We start from the raw sequence: 14,999 nt of genomic DNA on the forward strand, positions 1-14,999 counted from the left end.
GCTTGGAAAGCATTCCCTGGCTCCAGGTCAGAAGTACAGATTTTTATAATTATTAGCCCTCGGTAATTTACCATAAAATATTTATTCTGGCTCGCTCCGAGGCGTTTGAATCGTGTTGGGTCTGCGTGTGCATGTGGAGGCTGGGTGCTCTGCTCCCAGCCCCGAGGAACACGCACGGGGCTGTGTGTGGCCCCGGGCAGAGACCCCCAGCAGCAGCCCGGGGTGGGGTCCAGCCCCCCCCTCCCGGTCCTATATGTCCCATATCCCCTCCCCATCGCCACAGGGCCCCCCGCAGCCCATCCTGGACCCACAGCAGCTGTGGGAACACCTCCTTCTCTGGTGGCCTTGGGGACAGCGTGTGGCAGGGCTGTGGCTTCGCACACGGCCAGGACCCCGCAGCGGGGTGCCCGTGTGGCACTGGGTAGGGGAGCAGGCAGGGGGTGCCCTGCTTGGAAGGGGCAACGAGGAGAAACCAGCCCAGGAAGGCTGCTGGGGGCACAGGGTGGGGTGGGGATGGTGGGGAGGGACGAGGTGGGGAGGGGCCGTGTGTCCCCCCCCAGCTGGAGGTGAGGCACAGCGGGGGCTGCCCGTGGCATCTGAACGCGCCTGGGTGGTCGCTGGGGCAGGACTGGGGGCGTCTGGCTTTGGGGATGGGCTGGGGGGGTCTGGGGGGGCTGAGCGGTGCTGAACCCGCTGTTTGGGGTGAGGGGGACGTCCCCCAGCACCCCTCCCGGCAGGATGGGGCCCCGCGGGCAGGCGCAGCTCTGTGAGCCCCCGCGGTGCGCGGGGAGGGACTGGAGGGGAAACTCAACCCAGATGTGCGACAGCGGGAAAGCCTCGGCGATCCCCTGCCTGCACCTAGGGCTGGAAGTGCCGCTGGGCACAGCCCTGCCCCTGGCTGCAGCTTCGCCTCCCTTGCTCCCCGGGTGCCCTGCCGAGGAGCCGAGGGTGCTGTCCTGGGGAGGAGGCGGAGAGGGACCCGTGGGGATGCTCTGAGTAACACCGAGCCTTGGGGCAGGGATGCGAGCAGCCCCTGGTGAAGGGGATGAACCACGGAGATGGGCGTTTGGGGTTTGGTTCTGCAGGCCAGCAGTGTTGGCTGGGTGACCAGGTCGGCCCCCACAGTGTTCCCTGCCTAGCAGACAGCCGGGCACGGGACGCCGTGCGCTCCCCTGCTGCCTTCCTGCATTATTAAAGCCGCATCTCCTATCAGCCCCCATCTTTTTCCACGGGCACTGCACCTCCCAGGAGACTCCCGGCCCTGGCTGTGCCAGCAGCAGGGGCAGGACTCGCAGAAGGTGCAGGGAGCACCCACGGCACCTGGCGCAGGGACACCTCGCCCCCAAATATCCCTCTCGTGCCCTGTGCCGGCGATGCAGGACGCAGCTCCCAGCGCTGCTTGCTGCACACTGAGCAGCACCACAGCTCTGAAACCCCTCAGCCAGCCCCGTGCCCTGGGTATCTAAATATATACATATATTTACAGGAGGTGCATGGTGCGAGAAGCTTTCCGGAGACTTCGCAGCCGAGGGGTCCGTGACCTCCCAGGAAAAAATCCGCGGACATTTTTCAGATACCAGGCTCCGGCGTCGCTTCATGGCAACATGCAACTACGTCACTTGGGGTCACGGGACATCAGAAGAAATATTTTGCATGGCTCTCGTTCAAGGAGAGGCTCTTCCTTGATTACCCTCTCTAAACAAACCCGGCCTCACTGTAGTTCTCCTGGAAAGCTCTCCAGGCACAGGGCTTCTTCCCCGGCACCGTCGGGTCCGGGCACGGGACCTGGAGCCCCGCGGGAGGCTTTGGGATGGAGCTGAGAGCGGGGCTGCCCCGGAGCTGATGCTCCAGGTGTGTCCCTGAGGGCAGGCAGACTGAAATCTTCACATCACCTGGATGTGACCTCCAGCCAGCTGGTGCCGGGGAGGCTTCCCTGCGGGGAGCAAACAGCCCCCCAGGATCTGGTGACTGCAGTTATTTACGGGGTGCAAGCACGCCCCTATTGCGCCCTGCGAGGGAGCAGCTGCCGCGGCTCTGCCCGCTGCAGGGCTGCAGCCCAGGCAGGTTTGCTCTTGCCCTGCTTGATGCTTCCACGCAGCTCCGGAGGCTGGTTCCTGGTGGCAGTCACTCTCATTTCTACCAACAAAGCTCTGCAAAGCTTGATTTCAAAGCTCGCACAGCGGCACATCCACCCCGGCCCCCTGCACCCCTGTCCTGGCTCGAGATGCTGCAAAGCCCAGCCCCAGCCCCTGCCTTCCTCCTCGCCCCCCCAGGAGGCTCGGCAAGACACGTTTATGGGCTTTTCTAACTCAAGCGAGGCTGCGAAGCTGCAAACTCCGCTCTGCTCCCTCCTTTATGAGCGGGACATTCAGGCACTCCCTCCCCGGGCCGCGCACCGTGCGGCTGAGCCGCGCTCCCTGGTAGCAGATGGGGGAGCGGGGGGCCATAAATCACCCAGCTCGCCAGCCCTCTGAGCAGGCAGATCTCCCGGGCAGAAACCCGTGAATCTCACGGCTTCCCTCTCCTCCTGCAGCTCCCGCTCCCCCTCGAGAACCTTCCGCGGGAGCTTTTGGAGCCGGGCTCCTCCGTCCCCTCCTGCCAAGCCCCGCTCCTGGCGGCCAGAACGGCAGCACGGGGCTGTCGGGAGCACTGCGCTTCTCCCGGACAGAGCCTGGCCCCGACGCGGCTCTGCCGAGGCCGTGGGGTGCCCGGCACCGTGTACCAGTTTTTTGGGCACCGCTCCTGCACCGGGGATCCTCTGGAGCACCCCTGTGCACCCCCGAGCACCCAGGGAGGATGCAGGATGCGCCACGGCACGGCCAGGGGATGCGTCAGGACACGGGGATGTGCCAGGCACGGCTCGAGGTGGCCTCGTGGAGGGACTGAAGCCCCATGTGGCTCACTGAGGGCATCGAGTGCCCGCAGGGGGAGGCCGGAGCACCCCCGGGTGCAGCGGTGCCGGGTCCCCCAAAATGCTGGCCGGGGCTCCCGCTTCTCCCCGCAGCGCCCTGCCAGCCCCAGCCGCTCCAGCCCCTGGCCCCTGCCCAGCCCGGCCCGGATTTCGCCTCGTTTGCACATTTTCCACAGACGCAGGAGCTGGAAAACACCCCCGGTGCCAAAGGGCCAGGGGAGGTCGGAGCCTTCCTCCTGCCTGCTGCCCTCCTCCTCCTCCTCACCCACACGCTGGGGCTGCTGCAAGGCGCTGAGCCCGGAGGCGCATCCCACGAGGCCCCAGCCACCCCATCCAGCTCCTGACCCCGTTAATTAACAAGCAATTAACTCCGGGCAGCAGCTGGTGCCACCTGCAGCAGGCTGGATGAGGCGGGGGGGTGCACGGCCCCGAGCTGGCAGGGGACAGGGGGACCTTGTGCCACCACGGGGCAGGGGCTGAGCCACCTTCTCCCGAGCAGGTCCGTTTTGGGGAGAAAACCCCGGGGAATGGGCACAGGGCGCGTGGCTGGGATTTGCTCCAGCACGGCTGAAAATTAAAACCCTAAAGCAGAGCGGGCAGCCCCGGGGCAGGCAGCGGCCCCCTCCTCTCCGGCCCCGCACATCGTTTGTCACTCGGACAGGTTCAAACAAACCCCGCCGCTGCCCGGCTGGGATTAATTAGGCTCCGGCTTCGTTTCCTCCAGCTTTCTGCAGGGGCCGGGGAGGAGGGGGAAGGCAGCAGCCAGGCGGGCTGGATCTGTAGGAAAAAAGGCCAGGGGGGCTCCCCAGACGGAGCCCCCAAAGCCCCAGTGCTTATGGCCGTGAAGCTGTGCTGTGCGGGGCAGGGTTTTGGGGTTTGGGGCAGGGTTTTGGGGCACCACAGGCTGTCCCAGGGGCTCCTGCAGCCGTCTCTGCCCGGTGTGTGCATCATCAGCACCCCAAAAACTGGGTTGTGCCCCAATTTGGGAGCAGGGGGAGCACAGGGTGGTCCCAGCTGAGGGGACACGAGGCCGGGGAACGGGGCAAGGCTGCGGGTGCTCGCTGCGGGCTGTGCAGCGCGGCCGGGTCCAGCGCTAGACGGCTGCTGCCACCTCGTGCATGGAGCCGTGAGGCTGCTCCCAAATCCACCTCTTTCCTCCCCAAATCCTCCCCCAAGCCCTCGGGCTGCCCGGGGCCACAAGGCACCAAACAGCCCCCTGCCATGGGAACGGGACCGGGTCCAAAGGGGCCAAGTGCCACCCCCCAGCACCCCCAGCCTCCATCCAAGCACCGGGGACCCCCACAGGGCCCACACCTCAAGAAAAATGAGGCTGGGGGCCTCGCTCCCTCCCTGCTTGTGCTTGGGGGAAAAAAGGGACACGAGGCCCCGCGAGCCCCAGCACAGCCCTGGCTCCCCCCGCCTCCCCCAGCCCCTACACGGGTGCTGCTCCTGCCCAGCACCCCCAAAAAGCTCCGACCCCACGCAGAAATGTTGGAAACCAGGAGCTCTCCTGGAAACGCAGGACGTTCCCTTCCAGCCAGAAGAGCAGGGAACGAGGCCAAACCAGCAGCTAAAACCAGCGCACCCCCTTTTATTTTTATTAGCAGTCAGTTCAGCAGGACCTTACAGCAGCGACTGGGACGCTCTGAACGCAACCCCGGGGACGGGCTTGGACGGAGCCGAGGAGCCGACGGAGCACAGCGGGGGCTGGCTCGGGTCCCCAGCACCCCGAATTCATCCGTGCGCCCCCAAATCTCCCTGGGGCTGGAGACAGCACGCGTCCTTCCCTCCTCCCCGTCCTCTCCCGTACCTTTGGCTGCTCCTCCGGCGATGCTGTGCTGCCCGGGAGGGGGGCAGGCAGCCCCCTGGTCCCCACGGGAAGGGGGTGCCCGCGCCGCACCCCAAAACCAGGCAGCTCGGGGCCGCACAGCACCCAAATCCCCCCCCTGCACCCCAGCTGCTCCCTGCCCCAGCCTTTGGCACACGCATCCCAGAGAGGCCACGAGGAAATGGAGGCATTGAGGCCCTTCCCCACAGCAGCCCAGTATGGCTCAGTGGGGGCACTGGTGCACTCACACACACACACACACGCTCACACTCACAGCCGGGGATGGGGACGGGGACGGGGACACGCTGGCAAACCCCGCTGATGAGAGGTGGCAGCAGACACCCAGACACACGGACGGGGGGCGAGGGAGAGGCAGAAGCGGGGCTGCAGCCCCTGCACGTCACCGCTGCGGTCTGGAGCCACGGCTGTGCTTGGGAAACCTGCCCCAGTGTCCCCCCCCCCACACACCCCCCGATTTTTGTCCGCGTCGCGTGTAACAGCTGAGACCACGTAAAACCCTCGGGGTTCAGGTACAAATTCTGGCACCGAATTAAAACAAAACGAGAACGAAACGAGCCCTCCCCTCCACCCCCCCGCCCCCCCCCCCCCACGCCCCGACGTTATTAAAATACTTTTAGCTTTTAATATTCAAGAGGTTCCAAGTTCTCAGCATCCTTCCGACTGCAGTTATCTCAAAGTCTGCCCCGTCCCGCAGGCCGCCGGGCGCCTCGGGGCTGTACCACAGGAACCACCACGGGTGTAAAACACCTCGGGCAGGGGCTGCGAGCACCCCGCACCCTTCTTCTGCTCCACAGCGGTGCCCCCGCACTGCTCACGGACCGGGAGGAGGAGGAGGAGAGTGAAAAGGAACGGAGACGACCAAGGAAACAGCATCCGAGTCCGTGAAACAAAACGGCACCTTTCTTCCCGATTTTTAGAGCTGGGTTTGGGGGGAATTCCAGAAAATCCCCGATTCCTGCCGTGAGGGGCAGGGTCACTTCGTGTGTCGGCTCTCCAGCAGCTCCTCTCCTCTGCTCCAGCTCAGCACCAGTCACCTCCAGCACGCCCGGAGCTGCTCCTCCCTCCATCACCTCCTGAGGAGGCGCAGAACAGCTCTGCCACCGCTCGCAGGCCCAGGGGACACAGGGCCAGTTTTGGGCTGAGAAAGGGGGAATTCGTGCCAATTTCCAGCTTCTCCCATCAGAGCGGGACGGGAAAGGACCTCACCACCAGGCCCCGGAATTAAAAAGGAAGAAAACAAGAAACAAAACGGCCGTGGGGCAGGCGGGGAGGTGCCAGGAGCCCGGTGCCCAGGCAGCCCTGCTCGGGGGCCGCGGGGGGGCTGCGGGGGTCCCCTGGAAGGTTGCAGCTGGATATTGCTCAGGGCCGTGTTGGTGCTGGGGGCGGCAGCTACCTGGTGCTCTGCAGCTCCTCCCGCAGCCAGGTGGGCAGAACCTGCCCCATTTTGTACAGGAGCTTGGAGAGCTCGATGTTATGGTCCCGGTAATAGTCCCGCAGGAAGGCTCGCGACTGCAAGGGGAGGAGAAGGTGGAGGAGGGTGAACGGGACGGGACGATGCGCCCAGCCCCGACCCCAGCACCCGGCAGGGCCCTGCCCCATCCCAGCTCCCACCCTGCTGCGTGTTTCGGGCACAGCACCAGCAAAACCACCGTCCCGGGAGGCTTTCTGCGTACTCACATCCGAATCCATCTCGGGGTACTTCCTCCCTTTGCTTTTCCCCAAGCATTTGGTTTTCCCTCCTTCCAGCAGCTGACACCAGAAGCCTTTCTTTGGGTCAAACCTGTGAACAGAGAGCTCTGCCTCACCCAGGGCTCCCTGCCCCAGCCTTCCCCAGGGCTGGTGGCAAGCCCCACTGCCCGGCTGCTGCTCCTGAGCCTCGTTTTAATTAGCAGCCCAGCTAACAGCTCATTAACAACCAACCTGTACAACAGGTTTTCCCTACAGCCGGACAAAAATGCATTTCTTACTTACACTGCCCTGCTGCGAGGAAGCACGGGAGCTGCGTGGGCTTTTGGCTGGTATTTGCTGTGCCCTCCAGCCCTGGACACCCTCAGCACCCCGCAGAACCCTGGCCCACACTCAGGGTGGCCAGACATGCAGGCCAGACCAGCACAGAGGTAAATTATTGTGTTTTTCTAGGAGCTCTGAAGGGTTCTGCTTCCTATGGTGGACTTCGGTGTCTGAAAGTGTTTTCGGTGTCTGCTCCGAGCTCCCAGGGGCCGGGTGCTGCCCCGGGACAGCTCTGTGCTCCTGTTTCCCTGAATTTACGGGAGCAACGCCCTGCTCTGTGCCCTGGGGAACAGCAGGTTCCTTCTCCAGGCCGAGGGAGGGATTGCTCAGGGCAGGACTTACGCCAGGGTTTTGTGGTAATCGATGAAGTTGGTCACCCCGAGGAATTTCTGGACTGTTTCCATCACTTTGGCAGGTTCTGTTCGGAGCAGCTTGCCGTCCAGGACAAGAATCTGCGAGGAAGAAGGCAGGGCTGTGAGGTTTCCACCTCCCGCTGGCTCCCAGCCCTGCTCTCCTGAGGCGTAACAACGCCTGCTCCTCTCTTCTTCAACGCTTCCCCAAGTGTTTTGCCACCTCAGAGCCAAATCTGCCACGAGTCTGCGCAGCCTCCCCTTTTGAATGCCAAGGGTGAACATGTCCAAGTGCTCACTTACCTTGGCTGCTGGAAAATTAAACGCAAATAAAAGTCAGAGCCAGGATCTACCCAGGACAAGACGAGAGCTTCAGCTCAGGGCTGTCCAACCCACAGCCAGCCGGGATTACATTACAGCAATTATGCCAGAACCAGACAGCTAACAGGCCTCGTAAGGTTGAACGACGATGGAAAAATCATTCAGGAGCTGGGCAGCATCGCCTGACGCAGCCCCTACACCGCCAGCAGCACACTCTGCCTCCCCACGCAGGTCACAGCAGGGTCGGGATCTAGCCCCGATTACCCCTGAGGGCAGCTCGAAGCCAGGAACAGCTTGGCTTGCTATTTTTGTCCCGCTCCAGTGCTGCGGTGAGGCTGGCGGGGCGAGCAGGGTGCCACGGCTGTTGTCCCTACCTGGTTGGCGTGGAAGCTGTTGAGCCAGCGCTCGATGTGCGTGGCGTACCAGCCCGGCACCAGGCAGCGGTTCTGCAGGGCCCGGAGCTTGGCAGCAGCCTCGGGTCCGGCCGTGATCACCTCGTGGAAGGTGTACTTCAGGGCCACCGGGTCGTCGTGGGCTCGCTGGTGCTGTCAAACACGAGCAAGGCGGGGTTGTTCCCAGAGCAGACACCCGCGGGACACAAACCCCAGGCTGCCCACGAAGCTCTGCAGCTCCTCTTGAGCTTCCCGCTCAGCTCGGTGCCAAAAATTAGGGATCTTGGAGCCAGCCCAGGTCCCACACCGAGCTGGGAGGGGGAAGCTCGCAGCCCAGTGGGAGCTGGGGGCGAGGCAGGGCAGGAGGCTCACCTGGTACCAGGAGTAGGCTCGATCTGCAGGGTTGATGAGGATGGTGATGACTTTGGCCTTGGGCAGCAGGGCCGCAGCTCGCCGGGGAGCAACTTCGGAGTCAAAGTAGTTGGCACTTTTTTCAAAGTAGAAATCGGAGGTGGTGTTGGAGGGGATGGGGAAGAACTCCATGTACCTGGGGGACGGCAAGGGGCAGAGCTGTGTGGGATCCGTCCCACCTTGCAGCAGCCGGGCTCCCCCAGCCCCTCAGCCCAGAGCCCAGAGGCTGTGAGGGTGATGGGAAACCCCCACGACGATGCTCCTGCTCCCAAAGGGCCCAGCACTCCCAGCTCTGCCCCCGTGGCAGGGAACCACCAGGACCTACCAGTCAATGCCCTTGTGGTAGTTGTGTCCGTTGAAGAACTGTATCTCCTCGAAGGTCTCTGAGCTGGGGTAGTTGCTGCTCAGGTCTGGGTGCATCCCCAAGAAGAGATAAAGGGCAGTTGTTCCTTCAGACAGAGAAAACTGGAGCTGATTTGGGCCAGACCTGCTTTGCTTTGGGTCAGCAGGGCCGAGCGGAGCTCGCCGTGGGGTGCAGGGGACCCGGCACGCCTGTCGGCATGCACACAGCACGGGGGGTGCAGGGAGGTACCTGTTTTTTGGGGCCCGATGATGAGAAGCTTTGGGAAGCGGTCGCAGGTCTTTTCTTTGGACCAGATGTCTTTGTGCCGCTTGTCCTCACAGGGATCCTGAAACACAGAGGAGGAGGAGGAGGGTCAGAGACGGGGCAGCCTGGAAGGACCCTGCACTGCTACTCAGCTGCTCGGGCAAAGCACTGGGGTTAATTCCAGGTCTGTGGGGCAAATTCTGCCCTGGCACTGCCCGCAGAACCACAGAGAGGTGGAAAAAAAAACACTTATCCATGGGATCACAGGAAAATGCAGGCTGGGAAGAAGCTGAGGAGGCCACTCAGCCCAACCTCCTGCACAGATCAGGGCAGCTATGCCCCCTTTCCCTCTCCTTGGGGCATCAAACCGGGCTGCTCCCCCCGTTCCCTACCTGCCACAGCGGATCCTTCTCCTCGGAGAAGATCTGGAAGTATTTCTGTGCCAGCTGCACGGGCGGCAGCGTCTGCAGCTTCAGGTTGGTCCAGGAGTTGAGGAAGCGGACCAGGTGCTTGAAGGTGTACAAGCCCAGGCGGTCGTTGCCGTAGTTGGACAGATGGGTCATGAAGATGCTGATCTGAAGAGGAGGGGGTGCAGCAGGGCTTAGCAGAGCCTCACCCGCCCTGCACCAACAGGCCCTGCTCTGGCTGGGATCGTTGGGGACACTGCTTTCTGTGCCACTGTCCCCAGGCAGGCAGTACTCACGGGGTTGAGGAGCACGGTCAGGAATAGCTCGCCCCCGTTGATGATTTTGTCCAGCTCGCTGGAGCCCCCGGGGTACTCGTTGTAGAAGATGGTGTGCGTGAAGAGCCCGCAGGTTTGCCGGGGGAGGACCTGGGGTGAGGGAGAGACGTGTCTGGAGCAGGTGGAGGAGCTGGGACAAGGAAACAAACAGCCACACGGCCTCCTCCTGGAGTTTGGGGCTGGATCCCAAATTACCAAGGGATCCTCGATCCCTCAGCATCCTCCAGCTGGGGCTGAAGTAGCCGAGCCGCCCAGAAACCACACAGCAAGATTTTGGAGAGGAGAATCTCCTGCAGAGGAGAGAAGCAGCAGAGCTGCAGCCCGGCCACCTACCATGATGCCGTTGTGGATGAAGCCGCGACGGTAGCGAGCGGGTTTCAGGTGGGGGTACTCCTCCGTGCTCGTCACTTTGATCGACCAGACCTGCTTCCAGGCTTCGTACAGCTGCACGTGCACGGGGTAGACACCCGAGTGGTGGGGGGCCACCGCGTACCCCATGTCGGTGGGGATGCCGTGCTCCTGCAGGGGAAGGATCGGGGTCTGGGTGAGCAGGGAGATCCCAAAACCGCAGCCTCCCGGCTCAAACCAGCCTCCCCCCAAGAACTGCCCAGCTCCAAGCACCTGGACAGCAAGCAGGGCAGGTTGTACCCGTGCACCCTCTCTAAACCAGGGCAGTTTCCAGAAAAAGGGGGTCCAGGAGCAGGCACGCTGGGTGGACACTGGCTGCTCCTGGACTTTCCTCTCCTCTGCCACCTCATCATTGAGGCCAGCACCAGCAAAGCTCGTCAGTGGAGACCGAGCAGCCAAAGCTACACAGGGCTGTGGCGCTGGTGTACAGCAGGAGATATAAAGCAACGTGGAAATTTTAAGCTGGACACCATGCCCGTCTCTTTCAGCGCAAGTCGAGATGGTCCAATCCCTCTCTTTAATTAAGCACCTCTAATTAACAGACAGGGAATTCAGGTTGGCCTGAAGAGCCGTCTCTCAGGCCGTAGGACCCAATTTATTATTACTGGGTCTGCCCTTACTGGGCTTGGATTGACGACGGTCATGAGCAGCTCAGTTGATCACAGCATGACTTGGTGTCAACGCTGCCTCTATCCGGGCCCGATCCAGGTTTTTCCAAGAGGCCAGACGATCCCCAGCCAAGCCAAAGGTCAGAGCCTGCCCTTAGAAAGCCAGCGAGTCCCTCAACACCTCGGCCTGCAGAGGGAGTTCCCCGCAGCCGGCGCCTCCCCGACGCAGCCGCGCTGACCCCGCTCCGGGATGCCACAGGGGCCAGCACCAGGGCAGCATCAAACCACACCGCGCCGAACAGAAACCTCAGGCTTGGGTGAAGTCCAAGGCACAAACCCAAGAGGCTGCTTCCCTCCGTAGCCCTCTGGGTGTGCTCTCTGCCTTCCCACTAACGCTGCCCCAGGGCAGGCAGCGGTGCTGGCCATGTGTGCGCAGCTGCAGCCACGCAGGGGGCAACGTGGGGACACTTCCACAGCCCAGCTGAGGGGCCACAGCGGGCCAGGCCACCACCTCGGATCCTGCAGCCTACAAAAGCTCTTTGTAACCCCTCGCCCCATCCCTTCCCCAGCCCCATAAGCGCCCCCGCTGGCGGCGTCTTACTCACGACAGCGAATTTCTTGTTTAGGGTCATCTGCTCGGCCAGCACCGACTGGTTGTGGAAGAGGTGTGGCTGCATGTGGCTCCACATGTGCGGGAACCACCAGAACTCCTTCACGTAGGACAGCAGCAGGTCGTCGCCTTCGTCCTCGGCGTCAGTACCTGCGGGGATGACACTTGCTGTCACTGCAGGGTACACAGAGCTGAAGGGAATCCTGGAAATGGGCAGCAAGCAGCTCACATGGAGATAGGGAATGGGTACGGGGTCCTAGCATGGGGTGCCAGCTGCAAGGGGTGTTCTTGGGGGAGTAGAAAGGCTCCTGGACTGGGGTGGTGTCGTGCAGCCCCTCTCCCCTCCTTTTTGCATTGGGATTTTTGGATTCACAAGCCCTCAGCCCCCTCACCTGTGTGGAAGAATTTCCCTGAGTAGCCCAAGTTGAAGGTGAAGTTGGGGATGTGGGTGCGCAGCTCGTTCTGCGTGTCGAACAGCGCCTGCGAGGGGGGAGAGAGAGCACAACAACCTCAGCCAGGGGCGGCGGGGCACAGCCTCACCACCAAACCTGCAGCAAAGCGGGGCAAAAACCTTCACCCCTGAAAGCCCTGAGAAGGCTGCAGTGGCAGCACTCCAGGAAAGGGGCTCCCAGGGGCCAGAGGATGCTCTGAGAGCAACAAAACTCATCCCCGGAGCCAGCAGCATCCCAGAACAAGCACAAAAAGCTCCCGGACTCCCCCCCAGCCCCACGCAACCCCCTCCCACCCAACCAGCCAGGACGTAAGAGCAGCACCTTGACGTCTTCCACCTTCATGCGGGTGCCCTCCTTGCCCACGAAGATGTCGTCGATGTCCACCAGGATGTAGCGGTCGAGGGGCAGCGAGAGCCTCTTGCCCGTCAGGAAGGAGACGGCGTCGACGAAGACCAGCTTGTGCAGCCAGAAGCTGAGGTTGTTGCCGAAAAGCACCCTCTGGATGCCGTCGTGGAGGCCCAGGTCCTGCATCACCGTGGTGTGCAGCGCCGCGTCCACGCTCATGTGGGGGATGGACTCGGCCGACTTGGTTTTGGCCAGGAGGACGGGCTCGTAGGTGGAGTGGTTGGACTGGAAGACGGTCCAGTCCTCGCCGGGCAGCACGCCCTTCTCCACCTCGCTGGGCCGCGTGGTGTACAGCAGGGGCGACTTGGGGTTGATGCTGCAGTCCTTCAGCGCCAGGTTGGAGTGGAGGAAGAGGGGGAAGCCCTTCAGCTGCGCGCTCAGCAGGCTGTTCTCGTTGGCCTGCCGGGAGGAGAGATGGGTTAAATGAGGCAGGGCAGAGACGGGGAGGCTGGGGGAAAGGGTGTTTGGAGAGCCGAGCGCCATGTAGCTTTGCTTTTTGTTGTTTCTAGTCTTTTTTTCTCGGCCCCGCAGCCTGGCCTGGCTCTGCAGGGGGCTCCTGCCCACCCCAGGCGTGTTCCCTCACCCTGTGCCCCTGCCAGGTCCCTCCTCTCTTCTCTCCCTCACCTGCAACCATCTGCAGACCCGCCTTCCCCACCCCCTGCAGCGCCTCAACAGCGCAGGGGGACCTGCAGAGGGACAGCCTCGGGCCAAACTCATCCCCAAACCACCACCCTGCTGGCTCTGGCCCCTGCCGCAGCAGCTCAGCCCCGCACCTTGAAGAAGCCGATGATGCCCACGCCGTACTCCACGCAGTATTTGTCCAGCAGCTCCCGGTTCCAGGCGTCCAGGTTGACGTACTTGAGGATGTTCTCGTAGATGATGAGGGCGAAGCGCCCGCGGTCCTTGTCGGTCAGCGTGGGCATGTCCCCCTTCCCCGGGGCGATCTCTGTCCTGTACTTGAAGCGGCTCGACTCCAAAATAGCCACGATCTCCTGGCCCAGCTGCGAGTAGAGGCTCTCCACGAACACCAGCACCAAGGGGTCCGTGCGGGAGGAATCGGCCACCTTCAGGGCCTTCAGCGGCAGCAAGCGGGAAGGGGCGACCTTGGGTTCATCGCAGTCCGGCCCCGGCACGTCCCCGGAGGGCTCCAAGCCCCTTTTCCAGCCATATAAATAATAGGCCGAGACGAAAACGCTCAGCAGGCAGAAGGCGAAGAGCAGCAGCAGCACCACCTGGGGAGACACCTGGCGGATACCCCTCCGCGCCCTCGCCAGCACGCTCATCCTTGCATCCACGGGCGAGTCGGGGCCCCCCCCAAAAGCCCTGCCCGCTCCCCTCCCCTCTCCAGCCCCAGGGGAGGGGAAGAGACGTCCACCACCGCCCCGATACGAAAAGGAGCCGAAGGAGCTGGAGCAAGGCGACTAAGAAGAAATTAAAAAGCCCCGCGGGGCGCCCGTGCGCGCGCAGGCTCGCTCCCCTCCGGCAGCCCGGCGTCCCTCGCCGCCCGCTTCATGTCACCATGGCAGAGGCGCCGAGGGTCCCCGTGGCCAGCCGAAATCCCGGCGGCAGCGGCCGCGGCCCCGCAGCAGCTCCATGGGCTCAGAGGGGCGAGGGGGCGGCGGGCGGCCTCGGCGCGGCGCTGGGCGGGCGGGCGCCCATGGCGGCTCCCCGGGGCTCCCGGCTCCGCGCGCTGCCCTGCAAGAGAGAAAAAAGGGGTGAGAGGACAAAGAGGGGGGCACGGTGAGCGCAGACCCACGCCTCGGAGGTGGTTTAGGCGGGCGTGAGGCTCCGGCAGCTCCCTCGGAGAGGTGCCGGCGTGCTGGGGCTTGCAGTGAGAGCGCCTCGAGCGCGCGGTGGGGCCGGGATGCTCGCGTGCCGCGAGGTCCCGGTGTTGGTGGGGGCACCGGGGGGTCCCCAGCAGCCCCAAACTCGGCTCTGGGATCCGGCTGAGCCTTTCTACCACGCAGCAGTGCCGCTCCTCCCTGCCCTGCTGCAAGCACGTGGCCCACACCCTTTTATTCTGTGCCGGTCGGGTCCCTCGGCACGCGCCGTGCCCGCTTTCTCCCCGCTTTATGGCACCCAGCGAGAGCCCGGCTGCTCCAGGGATGAAGCAGGAGCAGGGAAACCGAGCGCCCCTTGTAGATCCTGCGGGACCCCGAGCACCAGGAGGGGGAGGCTGCAGGCACAGAGCTGGCAGTGGGGAGAGCAGGGAGGCCAGGGGCTGGTACAGGGATGAAAGAGCCCCTCTGGAAGGCCGGGACCCCGCTGCCCTCCTCGCCCCACACGTCCCTGGTGGCAGGGGAGGGCTGAGGGCAGGCAGCCAGGCGCCGCGGGCAGATCCCACCAAGGTCAGCAAGACAAAGCCGAGGGGAAGGCGAAGGCGAGCGGGGGCATCCCCTTGGAGCCAAAGGGACCTTGGGAATTGTTCTTTTTTTTTTTTCCCCTTTCCCTGTAAAAGGGCTGCTTAAAAAAAAAAAAAAAAAAAAAGAGGAGGAGGAAAAAAGGAGTAGCTCCGGGCCGAGCCCCTTCCCCGAGGGAGCAGGCTGGGGGCGCAGCCAGGCCGGGCTGGGCAGGGGGCAGACGAAGCTAATCCGGGCGGTAACGGGATTAAACGTGGCCAGCTGAACGGGGATTACACGCTGAGGCTTTGCGGGGTAATCCTGTCATTCCTGCCCTTACCTGCTGCAGGGGCTGCCCCGCGCCCGGGCTGCTCCCAAACCTCCCAGCAATGGGAGAATGAAAAAAAAAAAAAAAAAGCCTGAAGTTTTGGGGAAAAAAAACAGCACCCAAACATGGGGCAGTGAGGGCAAGGGGTGGACACGGGGACACAGCGGGCACGGAGCTCACCCTTTACCCTACAGAGGTGAGCGCCAAGCCGAATGCCTCCCTCCTGGCCCCGAAAAGCTCTGCTGGCGCTAAAAAT

General features: G+C 63.3%; 1 protein-coding gene across 1 annotated transcript; it reads right to left on the reverse strand.

The window, feature by feature from the left end:
• Positions 1-5,357: 5,357 nt before the first annotated feature.
• NDST1 (N-deacetylase and N-sulfotransferase 1) lies at positions 5,358-13,469 on the reverse strand. The gene is made up of 14 exons (XM_032197121.1): positions 12,850-13,469; positions 11,993-12,475; positions 11,612-11,699; positions 11,215-11,369; positions 9,927-10,112; positions 9,555-9,683; positions 9,244-9,426; positions 8,837-8,933; positions 8,570-8,693; positions 8,206-8,380; positions 7,816-7,986; positions 7,113-7,222; positions 6,438-6,540; positions 5,358-6,269 (listed from the first exon to the last, which is right to left on the reverse strand). The coding sequence occupies exons 1-14, from the start codon at positions 13,357-13,359 to the stop codon at positions 6,150-6,152; spliced, it is 2,634 nt and encodes an 877-aa protein (XP_032053012.1). The 5' UTR covers positions 13,360-13,469; the 3' UTR covers positions 5,358-6,149.
• Between the last annotated feature and the right edge of the window lie 1,530 nt (positions 13,470-14,999).

Source organism: Aythya fuligula, chromosome 14 (genome assembly GCF_009819795.1).
Source record: "Aythya fuligula isolate bAytFul2 chromosome 14, bAytFul2.pri, whole genome shotgun sequence".
Classification (NCBI taxonomy): Eukaryota; Metazoa; Chordata; class Aves; order Anseriformes; family Anatidae; genus Aythya; species Aythya fuligula.